This window comes from Chiroxiphia lanceolata, chromosome 8, assembly GCF_009829145.1.
Source record: "Chiroxiphia lanceolata isolate bChiLan1 chromosome 8, bChiLan1.pri, whole genome shotgun sequence".
In the NCBI taxonomy this organism is placed as follows: domain Eukaryota; kingdom Metazoa; phylum Chordata; class Aves; order Passeriformes; family Pipridae; genus Chiroxiphia; species Chiroxiphia lanceolata.
The window spans coordinates 14683843-14702204 of record NC_045644.1 but is presented as its reverse complement, the minus strand read 5'-3'; the positions used below and the strand labels follow the sequence as shown (position 1 = coordinate 14702204).

Sequence of the window (18362 nt, the reverse complement as noted above, 5' to 3'; positions counted from 1 at the left end):
CTTGTGCTGCCTGCAGCATGCCGACACTGCTTTGGCTCCCACAGCAGAGCTGTTGAGGGAACAGTTTCTGTAGAACTGCAGCCAGGAGCAAGCATGTGTTCACTGCTGGGGAAGGGGAGCGCCCCAGTGCCTTTGCTACAGTGAGGCTAATGGCACAGAACCCATTTGTGGCTGGGCTGTGTGGGCTCCAGGCACTTGCCTTGCCAGTTGGTTTTCCCACGTTGGACTAAAACCTGGAGCACAGCCTGTCTCAGTGCATAATAACCCCACAGTGCGACATCTCCCCAGGCCACATGTGCCCTGCCCTGCTCTGGGGATGAGGGTGTGCCACACCCAGAGTGTGAAAAACCACTGCAGGGAGGGCGTCACCCTCGGGAAGGGATTGCAGAGCTGTGCTTCGCTCCCCGAGCCTGGCACAGCTTCTGCAGCCCCATCTGCACCCAGCAGCGACTGGTGCCTCACACATGCACCAGGAACACGCAGCCTCACATGGCCCAGGGATGCATGGACACCTCATTATTGCGCATTACTCCTTTATTGAACTGGAACAAGACAGCTGCTATGGTTGGACAGTAACACTGACCCCGTGCAAGCCCAGGCTCACAGCGCTGGCAGAAGGGGAGGCCACAGTGACAGGCCATGTACACATGTGTAGGATGGGACACAACAGCACCTGCTTCACCAGCAGGACTACGATGGATATCAGCTGGGGGAAGTAAGTGGCAGACACAGACCTCCAGGCAACAGGCTCCCTCCCTCACCCTTGTCTGAAGGCAATAAGTTAAAGCAGGGGCTGGCAGAGCTGGGCCCAGAGTCACAAGTACTGCCCTGGGGTGCTGTACCACAGGCACCAGAACACAACCCTTCCAGAGGCACCCCAGTCCCTGTGCCATGCACCCACAAGGGGACAAGGTACCCACCTTGGTCACTGCCTGCACTGCACTCACCTCACTGCTCCCAGGAGGACTAAATCAAGTGACAAAACTACCATAACTGGGTGACATGAGCTGCCAGGGAAGCAAAGCAAAGGAAGAGCCTGGCACAGCGAGGGATCACTCAGCCTGTCCCCCTGCAGACGGGGTCTGAGGGCTGGGACTTCAGCATGGAGAGGTGTATGGGTGCTGCCTGGCAGAGCCAGGGCTCCCTTTAACACTAGACCTCCACTCACACAGCCCTCACCCCTGGCCCCCAGGCTGTCTGCAGAAGGGAGCCGGGTCTGAGGGAATGGGTCTAATCCTCTGCAGCTCCAAGTTCCTACAACTGTGGGGGTGTGAACAGAGGGGTTGGGGATGCCAGGGGGCTCTACTACATGCTGGCCTGCTGCCTGCCCTCACTTCTTAACCTTGCCCTGAGCAGCAACAGCCTCCATGGCCTTGCGCACAGTCTCCTCATCCCCCAGGAACTGCATGGGCTTGACAGGTTTCAGGTTCTTGTCCAGCTCGTAGACGATGGGGATGCCAGTGGGCAGGTTCAGCTCCATGATGGCCTCCTCCGACATGCCTGTGAATACAGCAGTGCCGTCACTCCTGGCCCTGCCCGCAGTGCCAGCTGGGGAAGCAGGGGGATCCCCATGATGCCTCTACAGGGCTGACCTACCTTCCAGGTGCTTGACAATCCCACGCAGGCTATTGCCATGGGCAGCAATAAGGACTCGCTTGCCCTCTTTGATCTGTGGGACAATTTCCTCATTCCAGAACGGCAGAGCCCGGGCAATGGTGTCCTTCAAGCTCTCGCATGTCGGCAGCTGGTCCTCTGTCAGGTCGGCGTAGCGACGGTCCTGGGAGAACAGCCATACTCACACTGCAGCCCAGTGCAGGAAGATGGTGGCAAGGCTTTTGTCCCTCCCCCAAATTTTCCACCTGAGGATCTGCTACATGTAAGTGAAGCCAGGCTTGGCAATAAGAAAACCTTTGATGTCTGGGGTTACAACGAACCACAGTCAGGGCCATGAACCCCTTCATGGGGAAAGTCACACCTTGCTTGCTCTGGATGAAAAGAGCAGATCAAACATCTGTGAAGAGGTCATGGCACTAATGATTAACAGAGATATTATCTTCTCTGCTTTGGATCTGTTCATGCAATGCCCAGGTGTTCAACTCCCCAAGGAGGGAGCAGGACAAACTCATCCCAAATCCAACCACCACCACACACAACAGTCCCACTACTGCAGCAGAAACAGAGGAGACCCCATAGAGGAAACCAGGCCACCATAATGCAGGTGACTTTTAGGAGCCTCCCTGAAAGGCATAAAGAGCAATAAGTCTTACCTTTGCAATGGTGCTGTAGAAAGGGTGGTCAGACTGCATGGGAGGTGGAGGGATGTCGTAGGAGCGCCTCCAGATCTTCACCTGCGCCTCGCCATGCTTCGCCGCTGTCTCAGCCTTGTTCAAACCCGTGAGAGCCCCGTAGTGCCTCTCGTTCAGACGCCAGGTCCGGATAACGGGCAACCACATCTGATCAATGGCATCCAGGACGGTCCAGAGGGTACGGATGGCCCGTTTCTGCACCGAGGTGAAGCAGATGTCGAACTCGTAGCCGGCATCTAGAAAAGAGAGGGGAAGGCGGTGGGGGGGGAAGACCGGGGAGGTGAGTGCCGGGCCTTACGCAACCGGTCAAAGGCCAAGGGCGGCGGCCTCGCCGCGCCGGTACCGGACGCGCCCTCGCCCTTACAGGAACCGGCGGCGGTCAGGACGCGACCAGCACCGGAGAACTAACACACTGCGGTACCGGCGGCTCTCCCTGTGGTACCGAAACGCCGACCTCACACTGGAGGCCATTCCCGGGCATCGGAGAGCCTCAGACCCGCCCCATTACGTTCGAGGCGGTCGCACCAGTCCGCAACCCATCCCTCCCTCACCTCCGCGACTCTCGCCTTGGCTGACTCCCCCTCCCTCCTTCCCCCCCTCCTTTCACCGGTCACCGGTACCTCGCAGGGCTTCACCGCCGCGCCGCGCCTCTTGCTGCCCGGCGGGGCTGAGGTCGGCGTCGTACCAGCCGCTGAAGCGGTTCTCGAGGTTCCAGGCGCTCTCGCCGTGGCGGACGAGGACGAGCCGGTACGCGGCGGCCATGGCGGGCTGAGGGACCGGCGCACGTTGCTCCTCGCGCCGCTGCCACGCGCGAATGACGCCCCCGCGCTGCCCCGCCCCGCCCCGCGCAGTGCCGCGGGGGGGAGCGCATGCGCAGAGCGGGTGCCGGTCGGAGGCGCACGTAGCACATGGCGCGGCCGCGAAGGGCGGTGCGACCTTCAGGGCGTGACGTCACCGTGACGTAATACACGCTCGGTAATGCGTAACGCGTCGCGACCGCTCGTCCGCGGCTACGGGCGCGCTCTGGACGGTTCCACAGGAGCGCGGCCCCGGCACGGGGGTGTCTGACAGGCTCCTGCCGGCGGCTGCCCCCGCGCCCGGCAGGTCTCCCATCCCAGCCCCGTCACCGCCCCCCGCCCGCGCCCGCTGGGAGGTGGCTTGCCCTTAGGGCTGCCCTCACTCAAGATGGTGACAGGCGCCGGAAGCGGAAGGGGCGGGAAGGGAGCGGGCGCACGTGGAACCGGGTCCGGCATGGCGCGGAGCGGGCGGCTCCGCTCGGGGGCCGCGGCCAAGCTCAAGCGGTGGCGGAAGGGCCACAGCAGCGACTGCAACCCCGAGACCCGCCAGCACCGCTTGGCCGCCCGGAGCCGCTTCTGCAGCCGGCCCGCGGGTGAGCACAGGGGCGGGTGGGGCGACAGGGCCCCGGGGCGGGGAGCTCCCCACCTGTGCCCGGCTCTCCCCGGCGGCCTGCAGAGGCGCGGGGGGGCTGCGGGGTGAGCATGGGGTCCTCCGAGAGCCGAGGCGGGGAGCGGAGGGCCCAGAGGCGCTGACAGTCCCGGGGGAGGCGGAGGCAGCAAACCGGGGAGGAGGACACGAGTGTGTTCTCGTTACCGTCACCGTGGCGCCGGGCCTGAGGAGCGGAACGGGGCACCGTATGCTGTAGCGCCTGTCACTCTAAGGGCTCCCCAAAGCTCCTAGCCACACCTGTAAGTGTTGGTGTGGCGTCTAGTGCAGTGAGTGACGTGACTTCTATTCATGATGAGGAAAGCAAGCCAAAATGTGCCAGGCACTGCGAGAGCCCTGGATGCCGCTGGCCAAGATCTTTCTCCTGCACATGAAGAAACAAGTCTTGCAACACGTACTATTCTCTTGTAGCTGGCTGCAGTCTGTTACTCAGAGGAACATGCAGTGTGTGTCCGGCTTGTTTGGTTGCCATGGCTCCACGTGAAAGATGTGTAGGGCAGAGTGCAAGAAGCACCTCAGCATTAAAGCCTTGGCACACCAGGACATGTTTGTGTAGACATGATGCTCTCCTCCATCACAGGAGGCGGTTGGACTGTGCTCTGGTTTGTTTTCACAGGAACGAGGAGCTCTTTCTAATTATTACTGTGCTTTCTCCCATTGGGGTGAAGGAGCATCAGTGTCTCACATGCTGGAGATTAGCTCTGGCCAAGCCAGTCTGCCCGGGAGGAGAGAGGAGGGGAGCATGGGGGGTTTCAGGATGGATGTAGAGCAACATGACTTTGCAGGTCTGACATGTCTCACCCTCACAGAGAAAAGCAACTTGACGGTGGATGCGGTAAAGCTGCACAATGAGCTCCAGTCGGGGTCCCTGCGCCTGGGGCGGGCAAGCGACAGCGCTCAGCTCCACATGGAGGAGGATGACACTGCGGAGGTGGCCACGGAGAAATCCTCTGGCACCTTCCTGAGTGGGCTGAGCGACTGTACCAACGTCACTTTCAGCAAGGTGCAGCGCTTCTGGGAGTCCAACTCTGCCGCTCACAAAGAGGTAGGGGCAGGGGCCGGCCTGGGGAAGGGGGTATCTGGTAAGGGTGGCCCCCCTGGGTGTGAAGCCGAGGAGCACTGACCTGCTGTGGTTGCTTCTCACAGATCTGCGCCGTGCTGGCGGCTGTGACAGAGGTGATCCGCTCCCGCGGGGGCAAGGAGAGCGAGACCGAGTACTTTGCCACACTGGTGAGTGATGGCCATGGGGAGGGGGCATGGGGGGAGCTGCTGTTGGCAGCAAGGGTGGGCTCTCAGGAAGGTTGGTGGAGGAAGGTTCTATGCTGGTAGCCAAGGCCCCAAGTGTCTTTCTTCAGCAGAGATGCTGTTCGGCTGCTCCTGGTTTCTCTGCCCCCTCCCCAAGGGTTGGCCTGATGTGAATCATCAATCCCCCTTGCTTACCCATCCTCTGTTCCCAGATGACCACACTGGAGGCAGTGGAGTCCCCTGAGTCACTGTCTGCTGTTGCCTACCTGCTTAATCTTGTCCTAAAGCGGTGAGTGGCTGACAGAGGAGCGGGGAGAGCTACAGACTCCATCTTGAAAGAGGGACTGGTGCTGTCCTCCCTCCCCAGGCTGGGGAAAGGACCCAACCAGGGCAAGCTGGTGATGCAGTTCTCTATGTAACTGCCACCAGCTGTCTGCTCCTCACCCCACTGACATGCCTCCTTCTCCTGGCAGGGTCCCAAGCCCTGTACTTATTAAAAAGTTCTCAGATGCCTCGAAAGCCTTCATGAGTATTGTGTCCTCACAGGCCTGCAGCAGCTCTACCTCTGCCCTACGTTGGGTGAGTAGCCAAGGGGCAGCCAGCTGTGTCAGCTCTGCCCAGAGTCTGCTGAGAGCTGGGGTCAAGGCTGCTGCTGTAGGGTGGTGCCGGATGCTCGGCCTGAGGGCCTTGCAGTGAGCAGGGGTTTCTCTGTGGAGTGATGCTAACACTCCTGTTGCTGTCTTGTCATAGGTTCTCTCTTGCCTGGCCACACTGCTGCGGAAGCAGGACCTGGCAGCCTGGAGCTACCCTGTCACCCTCCAGGTCTATCATGGCTTGCTGAGTTTCTGTGTCCATACTAAGCCCAAGGTGAGTGCCCAGTGCCCCTGGCAGAAGATGGCACTGCTTTTGGATCACGTTTCTGGGGCTGGCTCTGCCCTCTATATCCCCTACTCACCTGGGTTCTTCTTCCCCCAGGTGCGGAAAGCAGCACAGTATGGCGTGTGCTCTGTCCTGAGGGGCAGCGAGTTCATGTTTGGCGATGCAGCCCCTGAGAATCACCCCGCGGCACCCTCCACTGCCAAGTTCTGTGTGCAGGAGATTGAAAAAGCTGGAGGTGTGGGGCACTGGAGCTTGGGGTTTGCAGCTGAGTTTGGGGGACTCTGCCACTGTGGTAGAATAAGGACTTGAAGGGAAGAGGGGAGGGTGCAGCATCCTGGATTGCTGGGGAGTGTCTGAGACACCTCTGGGGTACCTAAAGTGTTTTGAAGGTTCCTCAGCTATTCACCTCTGCTCCTCTCAGGAGTCAGGGGAGTTTTCACCCTGGCTCTGTGAGTCAGCCCCAGTGCTGTCACAGGGGCTTTGCCATGGGGTGCCACAGGCTCAGAGGTTGCTCTGCTCCCGCAGGTGCCAAGGAGGCCACCACTACCCTGCATGTCCTTGCCCTGTTGCGAGACATACTGCCCTGCTTCCCTGCGGCCATGGTGAAGACCTGCTGTGAGACCTTGCTCCGTGTCATGACCCTCAGCCATGTGGTGAGTATTGCTGCTGCAGGGATAGCAAGGGCAGACCGTTTCCTCATTGGCTGCACTCTGGAAGGGATCAAACTCCCTTGGCTGCCCACTGGGATTGTGGAAATGCACAATGCAAACACGGAGGAGCCCAGGGCAGCTGGTCTTTGCTGGCCTGATTGCTGTGGAAGAGAGAGGCTGTGTACATGGGTCATAGTTGCAGCAGTGCTGGGTTTCCCAGGGCAGAGCCTGCTTTGGAGTGGGGGGACAGTGGGTGCAAAGCAGAGGCCCTCTCCTGACATCGTGTCCTTTGCAGCTGGTGACAGCGTGTGCCATGCAAGCCTTCCACAGCCTCTTCAGCGCCCAGGCCAGCGTGGCCTGCCTGCCGGCCGAGCTCAACGCCCAGATCATCACAGTGAGTGTGGAGTGCCAGTGTGAGGGGGGACAGAACTGGCAGTGCCATGCCACCCACCCCATCTTCTGCTTCCCCAGGCTCTCTATGACTACGTGCCCAGCACGAGTGACCTGCAGCCGCTGCTGACCTGGCTGTCCACCATGGAGCGGGCACACATCAACCTGGGCAGGTGCGGGCAGGGACCATGGCTGGGCAGGGGGAGAGGCAGCTGCTTGGTCTCTCACCTGCCCTGTCTCTCCTCTCTAGGCTGCAGAAGGACCTGTGCTGGGCTCACCTGCCCCGGCTCTTCTCTGCTGCCATGAACTGCTTCCTCTCCTCACACTCCCAGGTGGTGTCGGCAGCGGCGCAGACCCTGGAGGTACCACACGCAGGCACCTCTGCTCATTTGGCTGCCCTGTATCTTGTGGGGGGCTCTGCTGAGGGGTTTGGGAGTGGCGTGCCCCTCTATGTCTGCTGGGCTGAGGGCTCCATGGTCCACGGCTGTCCCATTCTCCCTGTTTGTCCTTGCAGACCCTCCTGAGTGAGTGTATTGCTCCCCACATGGAGGACCTGGGCACTGTCTCTGCATCTGCCCCAGCCCCTGCTGCCTACTTGTGCAAGATGTTCAAGTGAGGAGCGGTGGTGTGGGAGGGGCTGTCCCCATGAGATTGGCTGAGCTCTGACCAGTATCTGCCTGGTCCCCAATGGGGTCTGGCAGGCCTGGTGGGCACCCTGGTCGCTACCAGCATGACCGTCTGCTCTCTTCTCCCCAGATCAGTGGAGGAAGGGCTGACATACCGTTTCCATGCAGCGTGGGACGAGGTACTGCGGGTGCTGGAGGTCTTCTTCGAGACGTGTGGGAAGCAGTGCCATCCCATCATGAGAAAGGTGAGCCAGCCTGGGAGAGCACAAACTCATTCACAGAGGCAGGGTGGGGTGGCTGCACTGCTGTCCAGGCTGTGTTGCCCCCTCCAGCTGTGGAGCAGGGCTGTGCTAGTGCCTGCTGTCTTGCCTGTATGTGGGCAGAGCATACACAGTTCTGGGACTCAGCACAGGGACGTGCAGGGCAGTTGGCATCCCTGGGAAGACATAGTGAGTGACACATGCCAGACCTGCCCCCATGGCTCCTCTGAGACTGTCCTGCCCTGTCCCGGCAGTGTCTCCGGTCGCTGTGTGACCTGCGTCTCTCCCCACACTTTCCCTACACCACTGAAGTGGACCAGGCAGTGGGGGCTGCGGTGAGCACCATGGGCCCTGAGGTGCTGCTGGAAGCCGTGCCCCTGGAGATTGACGGCAAGGAGTGAGTACAGTCACAGGGTAGCAATTTTGCAGCTGTTCATTACATTCCTGTTCAGTCCTCATGCAGTGCTGGAGGTGTTTGGCTGCCAAGCCTACCTGTGCCCAGCTTTGGGGCTGGGTGGAAGTGCCCAGTGTCCAGGGGCTGATGCCATCAGTGCCCTGTGCCTCACCCATGCCTTCCCTCCCCAGGGAGACACTGGATTTCCCCCGCAGCTGGCTCCTACCGGTGCTGCGGGACTATGTGCAGGGAACGCGGCTCGGCTTCTTCACCAGCTACTTCTTGCCCTTGGCAGCCGCCCTGAAAAACAGAGGTGAGCAGAGTGGCACACCCAGCAGGCCAGGGTGTTCTGTGGGACCTCCCTTCCCTTCCCTGGAGTGTAGTAGGGCTTTGCAACATCTGCCGTTCCGCTCATCTCTCCTTCTTTTCTGTAGCCCAGGAGTTTACACAGGCTGGGAAGAGTGTGGAGGCCAAGCTCTACGACACGTTGCAGTGGCAGGTAACAAGGAGTGCCTGGGAGCACTGCTATGATGTACCCATGCCAGGCTGGGTAGCTGTGACTTGGTGAAGACTGCTGGTCTCCTGCCTTTGCCTTCCAGGTCTGGACTCTGCTGCCTGGCTTCTGCACCCACCCCACAGATGTGCTGGGGGCCTTCAAGGGGCTGGCCCGCACCCTGGGCATGGCCATCAGCGAGCGCCCAGACCTCCGCCCCACTGTGTGCCAGGCCTTGCGCACCCTCATCCACAAAGGCTGCGAGACAGGTTGGGGGGAGATGAACCCTCCTGGTGGGTCCCTGTGCCCTGCAGTGATGCAGAGAAGGGACATGCTGATCCATACCTCCCTATCATCCTCTCCCTAGATGCGGAGCGGGCAGAAGTGGGTCGCTTTGCCAAAAATTTCCTGCCCATCCTGTTCAACGTGTACAGCCAGCCTGAGGAGGATGGGGGCAGCAGCGCTCAGCGCCGCTCTGTGCTGGACACTGTCCGTGCTTACCTGACCATCACCGACCCCCAGGTGAGGGGGCCCTTGGACAGTAGAACAAACTGTGCTGGCTCGAGCCAGCATCTCCAAGCCAGATCCAGTCTGGTAGGGCTTATTGGAAAGGACAGAAAGAAAAACACTGAGCAGAGAGCAGTCCTTCCTGCCATTGTGGGAAGGGAGCCCTTTCCAACCGGAGGTCTGGGTTTTCCCAATTTTGCAGTCACATCTGGTGCATCATGTACAAACTGATGCAATTTATTCATCTCTTTTTGGACCCGCTGATGCTTCTTGTCTCCACAAAATCCTGTGGCAAGGTGTCTGTCTGGTAGGTTGCAAACTCTTGTAAAAGTACTTTCTTTGGTCAGTTCTGATCCTGCTCTGTGTGCTTGCCCTGCAGATGGTGTGTGGGTTTCTGGAGAAAGCCAGTGCGAAGCTGACCAGTCCTGAGAGCTCTGAGTTTGCCAGGTAATGCCCAGGGGCTGATGCTAAAGGGTAAAACTCCTGGCATGCTCCTGGTGAGCAGAGCTAGGGCACTGTCCTTTGTGGGCTTTGCCACTCTTGTGCATTTGATGAGACTCAGAGCCAGAGTCCCAGATTGGTCGGGCAGTGTTAGTGATGCCGGAGTTAATCACCTGCGTGTCCTCGTCTGCTGCAGACTCTCCATCCTGGATCTGGTAGTGGCAATGGCACCCTACGCTGATGAGCAGTCCCTGGACTCCCTGTACTGCACCATCCAGCCCTCTCTCCAGGTCAGTTGGCCCCCAGCCCTGACAGGTCCAGGGGGTGTGGTGGGGAACCTTCTGCTTGCTGCCAGCTTGGACTCACTTTTTGTGGGGCTGAACAGCTTCCGTAGTCTCTGCTGGGTGGTGTGCGGTACTGCAGGGGTCCCTTCAGACACTGTGGTGAGAGGCAGCCTTTACAGTGGGAGCGTGTTGGCTGTCCCTGCAGAGCAAAGAGCGCAGCGTGCAGAAGAAGGCATACCGTGTGCTGGAGGAGGTGTGCGCCGCTCCCCATGCTCCCTGCCAGGCCTTTGTCCGCTCCCATCTGCAGGATCTGCAGACAGCACTGCTGGACTCGCTCAAGAGCGCAGCATCCCCAGCCAAGAGAGTGAGAGCAAGGGCTGCAGTGGTGGAGATCAGCCTCTGCTGGGAGGGAGGGGATGGAGTGGATGGTAGGGGTAGCCATATGTGTGTCCCTGGGTGTAACGGTGCTGGGCTGTTTCTTTCCCCAGCCCCGGCTGAAGTGCCTGTTCCACATCGTGAAGCAGCTTTCTGCAGAGCACGAGCCTTTTGTCACTGCCCTGGTCCCAGAGGTGAGCATGGTCCTTGGAAGCACCCCAGTGTTTCTGGCTGTGGTGGTAGCAGTAGTGGTGTGACATGCCTGTGTGCCTGCAGGTCATCCTATGCACCAAGGAGGTCTCGGTGGGGGCCCGCAAGAATGCCTTCATGCTGCTTGTGGAGATGGGGCATGCCTTCATCCGCTTTGGGCCCAACCCTGAAGGTGAGCTCCTGTTCCACTTGCTCAGCCCCATGGCTGCTCTGGCCCCAGGGGTATCAGACCCATACCCAGCATCCCACTGAAATGGTCCAGGGATGCTGCTGGTCACGGAATGAATCAAAGCTTGAGTCATTCCCCTCTTGCAGAGGCCATGCAGCGGTTCCTGCTCCTGATCTATGTGGGGCTCACTGGCTCAGTCACCATGATCAGCTGCACCGTGCTGGCATTGACCCGCCTGTTCTTTGAGTTCAAAGGTGAGCAAGGGGCTGGGGGGACGAGGTAGAGCACTCGAGTTAGAGCAAAGGCAGGTGCTGGAAGGAGGCCAGCTGTGGCTGATTCCCACCATGGTTGCAGATCACCTGGAGTTCAGTGTGGTGGAGCAGCTCCTGCAGAACATCTGCTTGCTGCTGGCCTCCCGCACACGGGATGTGGTGAAGGCGGCCCTGGGCTTCCTCAAGGTCACACTACTGCTGGTGGACACCAAGCTGCTGGCCAAGCATGTGCAGGCAATGGTGAGATCCCACACGGGTGCCTTGAGGAGGGTGGCAGGGCAGAGCTGGGGCTGCCTTGGGCAGCTGGGGGCATCTCCAGCTGCACCCTGCTTCTGCTTGGGAGCCAAGGGAACAACCGTGATCTCAGTGGCTGAGATGGCAGTGGGGAGGTCTCTCTCCCAGCTGCTGGCATGAACATGTCAGAGAACTTTGTGAACCAGCCCTGCCAAGCAGGGAGACCTCCCCACGACCCTGCCTGGAGTGGGCATGGGGCAATGGCAGCAGGGTGAGCAAGGTGGCCATGCAGGTGAAGGGTGGGAGGCTGAGTGCCCAAGGCAAGGGTGCTTGGGTCTTGAGGGTCTCTGTCCTGGCAGCTGGAGGCCGTGGGGAACCTTTCAGATGACATGAGACGCCACTTTCGTATGAAGCTGCGAAACCTCTTCATCAAGTTCATCCGCAAGTTCGGGTAAGCCAGGGTCTCCTGGGGTGGTGAGGAAGCTCTCTGGGAAGCGGTGCAGGAGAAGGTGGGTGCTCACTGCTCTCTGTGCGCCCCTCAGCTTCGAGCTGGTAAAGGGGCTGCTGCCACCTGAGTACCATAAGGTGCTGGTGAACATCCGCAAGGCAGAAGCCCGGAACCGCAAGCAGCGCGCCCTGAAGCAGGCGGCTGCAGATACAGATGAGGAGGCGGCACCACCAGCACAGCCCAGAGGAGACAGGTGAAGATGGGCTGGGGTGAAGAAGGAGCAGCCCTCACAGAGGGCTTGGTGCTGGGTCTGCTCAGCTGGTGCCTCTAGAGATGCTGGAGACATCTCTGAGGCTGCTGTGTGTTGCGGGGCAGGCTGCACCCCTGGGCTTGTTTTGTTTCCATCATCCTCTCTGTGTTTTGACAGCATGGAGGAGATCCTGGCTGACTCGGAGGATGAGGAGGAGGAAGAGGAGGAACGGCATCGAAGTAAGGAGCGGAGGAAGCAAGCACGGCACAAGGGCCAGGCCTGGCTGAAGGAAGGGGAAGAGGATGAGCCCCTCAACTTCCTGGACCCCAACATGTCCCAGCGGGTGCTGGGTAAGGAGTGAAGCTTCTAACAGAGCTGGCATGGGATAGATGGGGCAGGGGCTGATGTGATGCACAGGGGTCCTGGGGGTACAGCTGCCCCCAGGAGTGGGTCCTTCCCCAGGCCCTGACCCCTCCCTCTGTGAGCAGCCACCAAGCCAGGCCCCAAGCGGTCCAGAGGAGTGAGCCACGACTTCCAGATGTCTGAGGATGGACGCCTGATCATCCATGAAGAGGAGGAGGAGATGGACAATGATGAAGCCAAAGGTACTGCCTGGGCTGTTAGGGGCTACACTAGACTTGTTCTGGATTTCTGAATGGTTTTCTTCCTGCCATTTGCATATGAGATTTTGAGGGCATATAGGTGAAGGTGGCAGAAATGTGTACAGCCTTGTGTCACACCCAGTGGCTCTCCTCTGGGCCACTGCCCAGGAGAGACAGCCCCCTCCATCATCAGGAGCGGGTTGAAGGGGTCACGGCCACCAGTACTGATTTAGTAGGGGACCCTGCTACTGCAACCTCCTCCAGGGGCTGGCATGGTACTGGGGCTCTCCCAGATACCAGGTCAGTGCCCGTATCCTGCACTGACCCTCTTGTCCTGTACCATAGGAGCAGACGAGGAGATGGCAGATGTGCTGCAAGATGTGGGTCTCCGCAGTGTGAGTACAGGGCTTGTCGTCCTGAGGAGATGCTGGGGAACTCGGCTGTGCCAAACCACTGCCTGTGCCATGGCAGCTGCAGCTGTGCCCGAGGCTAGTGGTGACACCAGGCAAGCATCAGCTGCTTGGAGGGGTGCAGGAGGTTGTCTGGGATAGGGATGTGCTGTCTGGAAGGTTGCTGGGTGCCCATGGGAGGAAGCAGGAGGTTGGGGGTATGTGGGAAGGCAGAACTGTAAGGACAAGCCAGCTGCAGGGTCCCTGCTGCTTGCTTCTGCAGAAGAAAAACCAGAAGCGTCGGTTCAGAGAGGAGCCAGATGATGAGGAAGCCGAGGCTGGAACCTACTCTCAGTACAGAGGTAAGTTCTCTGCCTGTGCCCAGTCTAGCCCAGAGGGCCAGAATCACGTACTCATTTTGCTGTGTTGCTGTAGGACAACTAGAGCAGAGATCACAGAATGGGTTGGGTTGGAAGGGACCACAGGATGACACAGTGTGTCATCCTGTCCAACCTCCCTGCTCAAACAGGGTCATCCTCGAGCACATTGCACAGGATTGCATCCACATGGTTCTGGAATATCTCCAGTGAGGGAGACTCCACAACCTCTCTGGGCAATCTGTTCCAGTGCTCGGTCACCCACACAGTGAAGAAGTTCATCCTCATATTCAAGTGGAACTTCTGTGCATCAGTTTCTGCCTATTGTCTCTTGTCCTATTGCTTGGCACCACCGAGAAAAGTCTGGCACCATCCTCTTGACACCCTCCATTCAGATACTTAGAAACAATGATGAGGTCCCGTCTCAGACATTTCTTCTCCAGGCTGAACAGGCCCAGCTCTCTCAGCCTTTCCTCACAAGAGAGATGCTCCAGTCCCTTAATCATCTGCTGCACCCTCTCCATGAGCTGCACATCTCTCTTGTACTGAGGAGCCCAGAACTCAACACAGCACTCCAGATGAGGCCTCACTAGGCCAGAGTAGAGGGACAGGATCACCTCCCTCGACCTAATACACCCCAGGATATTAGGCCACAAAGACACGCTGCTGGCTTATGGACAGCTTGTTGTCCACCAAGACCCCCAGGTCCTTCTCTACAGAGCCTGAACTGGTGCCTGGGGTTACTCCTCCCCAAGTGCAGGACCTTGCATTTGCCTTTGTTAATCTCAGACAGTTCTCTGCCCATCTCTCCAGAGATCTTTGCTTGTGAGAAATGGCCACCCCTCTCTGGTGACCTCACACCCAAGAGCTGGAGGCAAAAACAGGAACACCTTCTGCAGCCTGGAACTGAGCAGGGGTAGCCCTGAGACCCCCTTCCAACACATTCTCTGTTTTCTAGCTGGAGGCTCTGGGATCCACCGTCCACTGAACAAGGAGCCAGCCTTCGGTGCGGAGTACAGATCCAAGGTGAGGGACCCAGGGGGTTGCAGGGTTTGGGTGGGGGGATACCTGGGGCTTTGCTGGGGCAGGAAGCACTGTTTGTTTGTTGGGAGTCTGGTTCTGTAGCACCAAGGCTGGAAGGGGATCTCTGCTGCAAGAGGAGCTGCAAGAGACACTCAGTATCTCTGAACATTGCCAGGCCATCTTGGAGTTCCTCTACTGCCCTTGCTGTGGACAGTTCCTGCTCAGTGCTCAAAGCAGGTGTCTGTAGCATCATATGAGTGATGATAGCTCAGCTGGCACCCCACTGCATCATAGTCTTTGGGATGGCCAGGTGGCAGGGTTGCACCAGAACAGGACGTTTGCATCTCCCCTGGTGCTGCATCTTCTCACATGTCAGTCTCCCACAGAAAGGTAAAGGTGACGTGAAGAAGAAGGGCCAGCTCGACCCCTATGCCTACATCCCCCTGAACAGAGCTAAACTCAACAGAAGGTGAGGCTAATCAGGAAGGGCACAGGGATGGGAACGGGTTTGCTTTTTGTTGCTATGTTTTTTTGGTAGGTTTGGGAGCTCCCTGTCATTCTCTGTGCCACTCCTTGCAGAGCCTGGAGCATCCCTGTGCATTAGGTGTGCCCAGTGCCTGCACCAACCCAGTCTCCTGCTCCTTGCTCCCTCCAGGAAGCGGGCAAAAATGCAGGGCCAGTTCAAGGGCCTTATGAAGGGAGCTCAGCGTGGGGCCAAAGCCGGCCGCAGGAACCGTGTGAAGTCCCAGCGCTCCTGAGGAGCCTCAGGTGCCTGATCTGCCCCTACCCAAGGACAGACAACACTGTGGCCTCTGGAGGATGCGGGATTCATGAGCGGAGCAGCCAGGACTCCTCTGCAGAAGGTGACCTGCGTTTGTTTAAGACTCCCTGGGAGGCCACTCCAGCATATTATGGACTGATGACCCAAGCCATGCTTTCCTGTGCCTGGAGGAAGTGCTGGTTTGCCTGGTGCAGATGTGGGGGGGTGTGTGAGAGCAAGTAATGTGTAAAGAATTCTCTATATTGATAAATACCCACTGTTCCTACCCAGCCCAGATTCCTCCTGTCCTTCTCTTCAGAGCTGTGCACGCACATGCTCTGCCTGCTGTCTTGGTGCAGTGGGTCCTGCTGCTGCTGCAGCACTGAATCCCACGGGGCTCACACCAGCATCAGCCTAGGACCTGGAGCCAGGGCCCTCTCTCCCACACTGGGCTTGCCTGGGAGTTGCCAGAAGCAGTCCTGTGGCACAGAGCAGCGAGGCAGTGCCTGTGCCCTGTGCCCTTCTGGCACACGTGCCCGTTTGTGGCTGACACATGGAGTTGGCCAAAGAACGAAGCCAGAGAGGGTGAAGTCCTTTGCTTACATCCAGCTTTCTTTTACGAACTCCGTCTTGGCAGGATCTTCTGCCTAAAACCGTGGCCAGGGAATCTGTGCCATGGGGAAAGTGTCTGCCATTTGGCTGCCAGTGTTTTCTCTCCTGCCTCAGCTTTTCCCATATCAGCCATGCCTGATAATGGGGCAGGAACAGTTCACTGCAAATTTCATCAAATTGGATGGAAAACTGCTACAGCAAACCTCTGTGTCTTGCCATTTCTCTTACCTGTAGAGAAGCCCTTTCCTCTGCTCTGACCACCTCCTGCCAGCTAGATCTGAGCAGCACAAATAATCGTGGACCTTTTTAGCTGCCCAGCCCCCTCACATTGGACTGAGCATCTTGTTTGGCCCAGCTACATCTGCACTGATCCAAAAGATCTGCACATCCAAAAGATACTGTTTGACCAAAGTGTGCTGAAAAGAATGGAGCCGAGGGTAGTGGATACAGGTCCCATTGCTTGCACTACAAGGAACTCCTTTCCTCTTCCATATTAAAAAGCCTTCAACCCTTTGTAATTTCCTCTTGTGGCAGCTTACATGCTGGAATTGCAACGCTTCTCAGTTCTCTAATAAGCTAAAGGGATTGTGCTTGTTCAGCCTCTTACTGCAGGCTTCTTCCTGGAGGCTGCAAATCCAGTTTTGTGGCTTTCTTATGTGCTGTCTTTTTGGTTTTTTTCAAGATCCTTTTAAAAGCCTGGAGATGGAGGAGGTGCTCTTGTACTGATATTGGTTCTGCCTTGTCAGGAGTATTGTCCCCTTCATGCTTTCCCACCCAGGGCTCTCACTTGGACCCCTGAGCCCCAGGACCATGCTGAGGTGCTGCTGCTCTAATCCTGCCACAGGGGAGCTCACATCCTGGCCTATGGGACAGGTGTCTCCAGCAGCAACTCATGACCATGTTCAGTCAGCTGCAGCTACATCCATCTTCCTCTGGTGCCTGTAGCCTAGGCCTGATGCCCTCCCTCCTTCTGCAGGACAGGAGCGGACAGGAGCAGACAGGCAGCAGTCACCTTCTGAGCCCCCCACACCTGTGACCTGTGGCTCCAGGCCCACCAGAGCTATCTGTCTTCCTGCTTTCTCTTCTCTCCTTGGAGACTGCCTGGGCAAGACTGTAGCTAATTCATTTAAGAGCTCCAGATTACTCACTGTATTGTTCTTCATTTGCATGTTGTTGCTTAAATTAGTGCATGCCTGCATGGAACAGAAGAGTTTCATTAGCACAGAGGATGGTGTTCGCCTGAGCTGGTGTCCAGAGAACAGATTCTTCTACAACATCTTGTTAATCAGCTAATTAATCATGTAATGCAATGGAAACCCTCAGAGACGAGATGTCATCGTGCCTGGGAAGGCTGGCTGCGAGTCAAGCCTGCTCCCCACTAGCAGCTATCCCTGGCAGGGAGCAGAGCTGTGCCTTGGGGGACCTCAGGAGCCTGAGCACAGCTCTCGGTTATGGGGCAGGGTGAGGGGGGATGTGGGTCCTGCCTCCAGCAACTATGTGCCACAAATATTTCACAGTTAGACACAGAAAAGCACAAGAGGGGGACCTAGAGTGATGCTTGGCTTTTGCTGCTCAAGCCGGGAGGTGGCTGGAAGCTATTTCTTCACCCACCATGCCATTTAATCATGCAACTCCTTCCCACAGGCTATGGTGGGCACCAACAGTGTACCAGTGTAGAGCTACACTTGTGCAAGACATTGTCACAAAGGGCTCTTACCTTGCAGATACCAGCTGCAAATCGGGAGTTCTCCACGTTGTAGGCTGCAGGTGTGCTGAGCACCCTTGAGAAGAGGCTACCCCTAGTGCTGGCTGGGTGGCCCTTGGACTGGCTGAGGTAGTTACTGATACCCACCCTGAGTCTTAAGGTTCAAAATGAGGAAGAAGATGAAAACATCACTGCATCCTTACCCTAGAAGCTGTCTCCTTGGATTCTGTCCACAGTGGTATGCCCCTCAGAGGGACAGATGTGCCCCAGCGGGCTGTGCCCATGCAACATCCAGATGTACCTCCACCTCCTCCAAGCACACTGCAGCACCTTTTTGGGGTTCCCCAGTTCAAAGCTGGGATCTGTCACACACCAAGGTGCAGGGATGGGAAAACCCTTCTGGGAACAGCAGTATAAGAGGAACTTTGGTGTTTCAGCTGAAATGATTGGCAGCAAGATAATTAAGTGTGGAGGTTTAAAATGCCAAGGGACCACGCCAGCTGAAATCTAGTCAATGAAAAAAATACCAGATTAGTTCCTAGTCCCCTCAGCACTCTGATCTACAGTTTCACTTGCTTATAAGTTATCTGTCTTCCCATGGTTGCTGCCTGAACGCTGTGGGTGCACCAAGTGGGCAGGGACACAGGGACCCTGGCTGGGGGCAAGGCAGGTGCTTCCACCCACCAAGGGAAAAAAAAGAGGGGAAACTGCTCTTCTAGCACCTGTGTTCTCTGATTTCTCCTCGATGAAGAGCAAGTTGCGAGTTGGGGGTTATGGTGTAACTCATGCTATTTGGAGCACTTGGCGTGGGCTCTGCAGGCTCGGGTACGTCAGCGGCATTGTAAGTTTCCTTGCAATAACGGGGTGGTTGTTACTGCTCTGGTGCTCAGTGAGAGGCTCGGCGTGCCGGGGCGCTCACGGCCTTACACCGCCGGCCTACAACTCCCAGCACGCCGCGCGCGGCACAGGCGGCCGTTTTCCCCGCCGTGCGCGCGGA

At 58.0% G+C, this 18362-nt stretch overlaps 2 protein-coding genes across 2 annotated transcripts; one reads left to right on the top strand and one right to left on the bottom strand.

Annotated features, from left to right (window-relative positions):
* Positions 1-516: 516 nt before the first annotated feature.
* On the bottom strand, positions 517-3150 carry PGAM1 (phosphoglycerate mutase 1). The gene is made up of 4 exons (XM_032695257.1): positions 2927-3150; positions 2268-2542; positions 1597-1777; positions 517-1500 (listed from the first exon to the last, which is right to left on the bottom strand). Exons 1-4 carry the CDS (start codon positions 3066-3068, stop codon positions 1331-1333), a joined length of 768 nt encoding a protein of 255 aa, XP_032551148.1. The 5' UTR covers positions 3069-3150; the 3' UTR covers positions 517-1330.
* Positions 3151-3213: 63 nt separating this feature from the next.
* RRP12 (ribosomal RNA processing 12 homolog) lies at positions 3214-16178 on the top strand. Its single transcript, XM_032695251.1, has 34 exons — positions 3214-3696; positions 4580-4815; positions 4917-5000; positions 5228-5304; positions 5489-5594; positions 5766-5882; positions 5991-6129; positions 6420-6547; positions 6840-6938; positions 7016-7107; positions 7185-7296; positions 7449-7546; positions 7691-7805; positions 8075-8217; positions 8406-8527; positions 8649-8713; positions 8814-8976; positions 9075-9229; positions 9594-9661; positions 9852-9945; positions 10145-10303; positions 10428-10508; positions 10591-10696; positions 10840-10947; positions 11048-11205; positions 11559-11650; positions 11742-11900; positions 12075-12247; positions 12386-12502; positions 12845-12894; positions 13172-13250; positions 14224-14291; positions 14675-14757; positions 14944-16178. Exons 1-34 carry the CDS (start codon positions 3492-3494, stop codon positions 15044-15046), a joined length of 3954 nt encoding a protein of 1317 aa, XP_032551142.1. The 5' UTR covers positions 3214-3491; the 3' UTR covers positions 15047-16178.
* The last annotated feature ends 2184 nt before the right edge of the window (positions 16179-18362 follow it).

Bases quoted from the DNA above. Each gene is read 5' to 3' on its own strand.
- PGAM1 (XM_032695257.1), bottom strand. From the start codon at position 3,068: ATGGCCGCCGCGTACCGGCTCGTCCTCGTCCGCCACGGCGAGAGCGCC. The intron at 2,543-2,926 runs GTACCGGTGACC...TCTCTTTTCTAG, and splicing joins CGGCGGTGAAGCCCTGCGAG to ATGCCGGCTACGAGTTCGAC. The intron at 1,778-2,267 runs GTAAGACTTATT...CTGTTCTCCCAG, and splicing joins TCTACAGCACCATTGCAAAG to GACCGTCGCTACGCCGACCT.
- RRP12 (XM_032695251.1), top strand. From the start codon at position 3,492: ATGGTGACAGGCGCCGGAAGCGGAAGGGGCGGGAAGGGAGCGGGCGCA. The intron at 8,528-8,648 runs GTGAGCAGAGTG...TCTTTTCTGTAG, and splicing joins AGCCGCCCTGAAAAACAGAG to CCCAGGAGTTTACACAGGCT. The intron at 10,509-10,590 runs GTGAGCATGGTC...GTGTGCCTGCAG, and splicing joins TCACTGCCCTGGTCCCAGAG to GTCATCCTATGCACCAAGGA.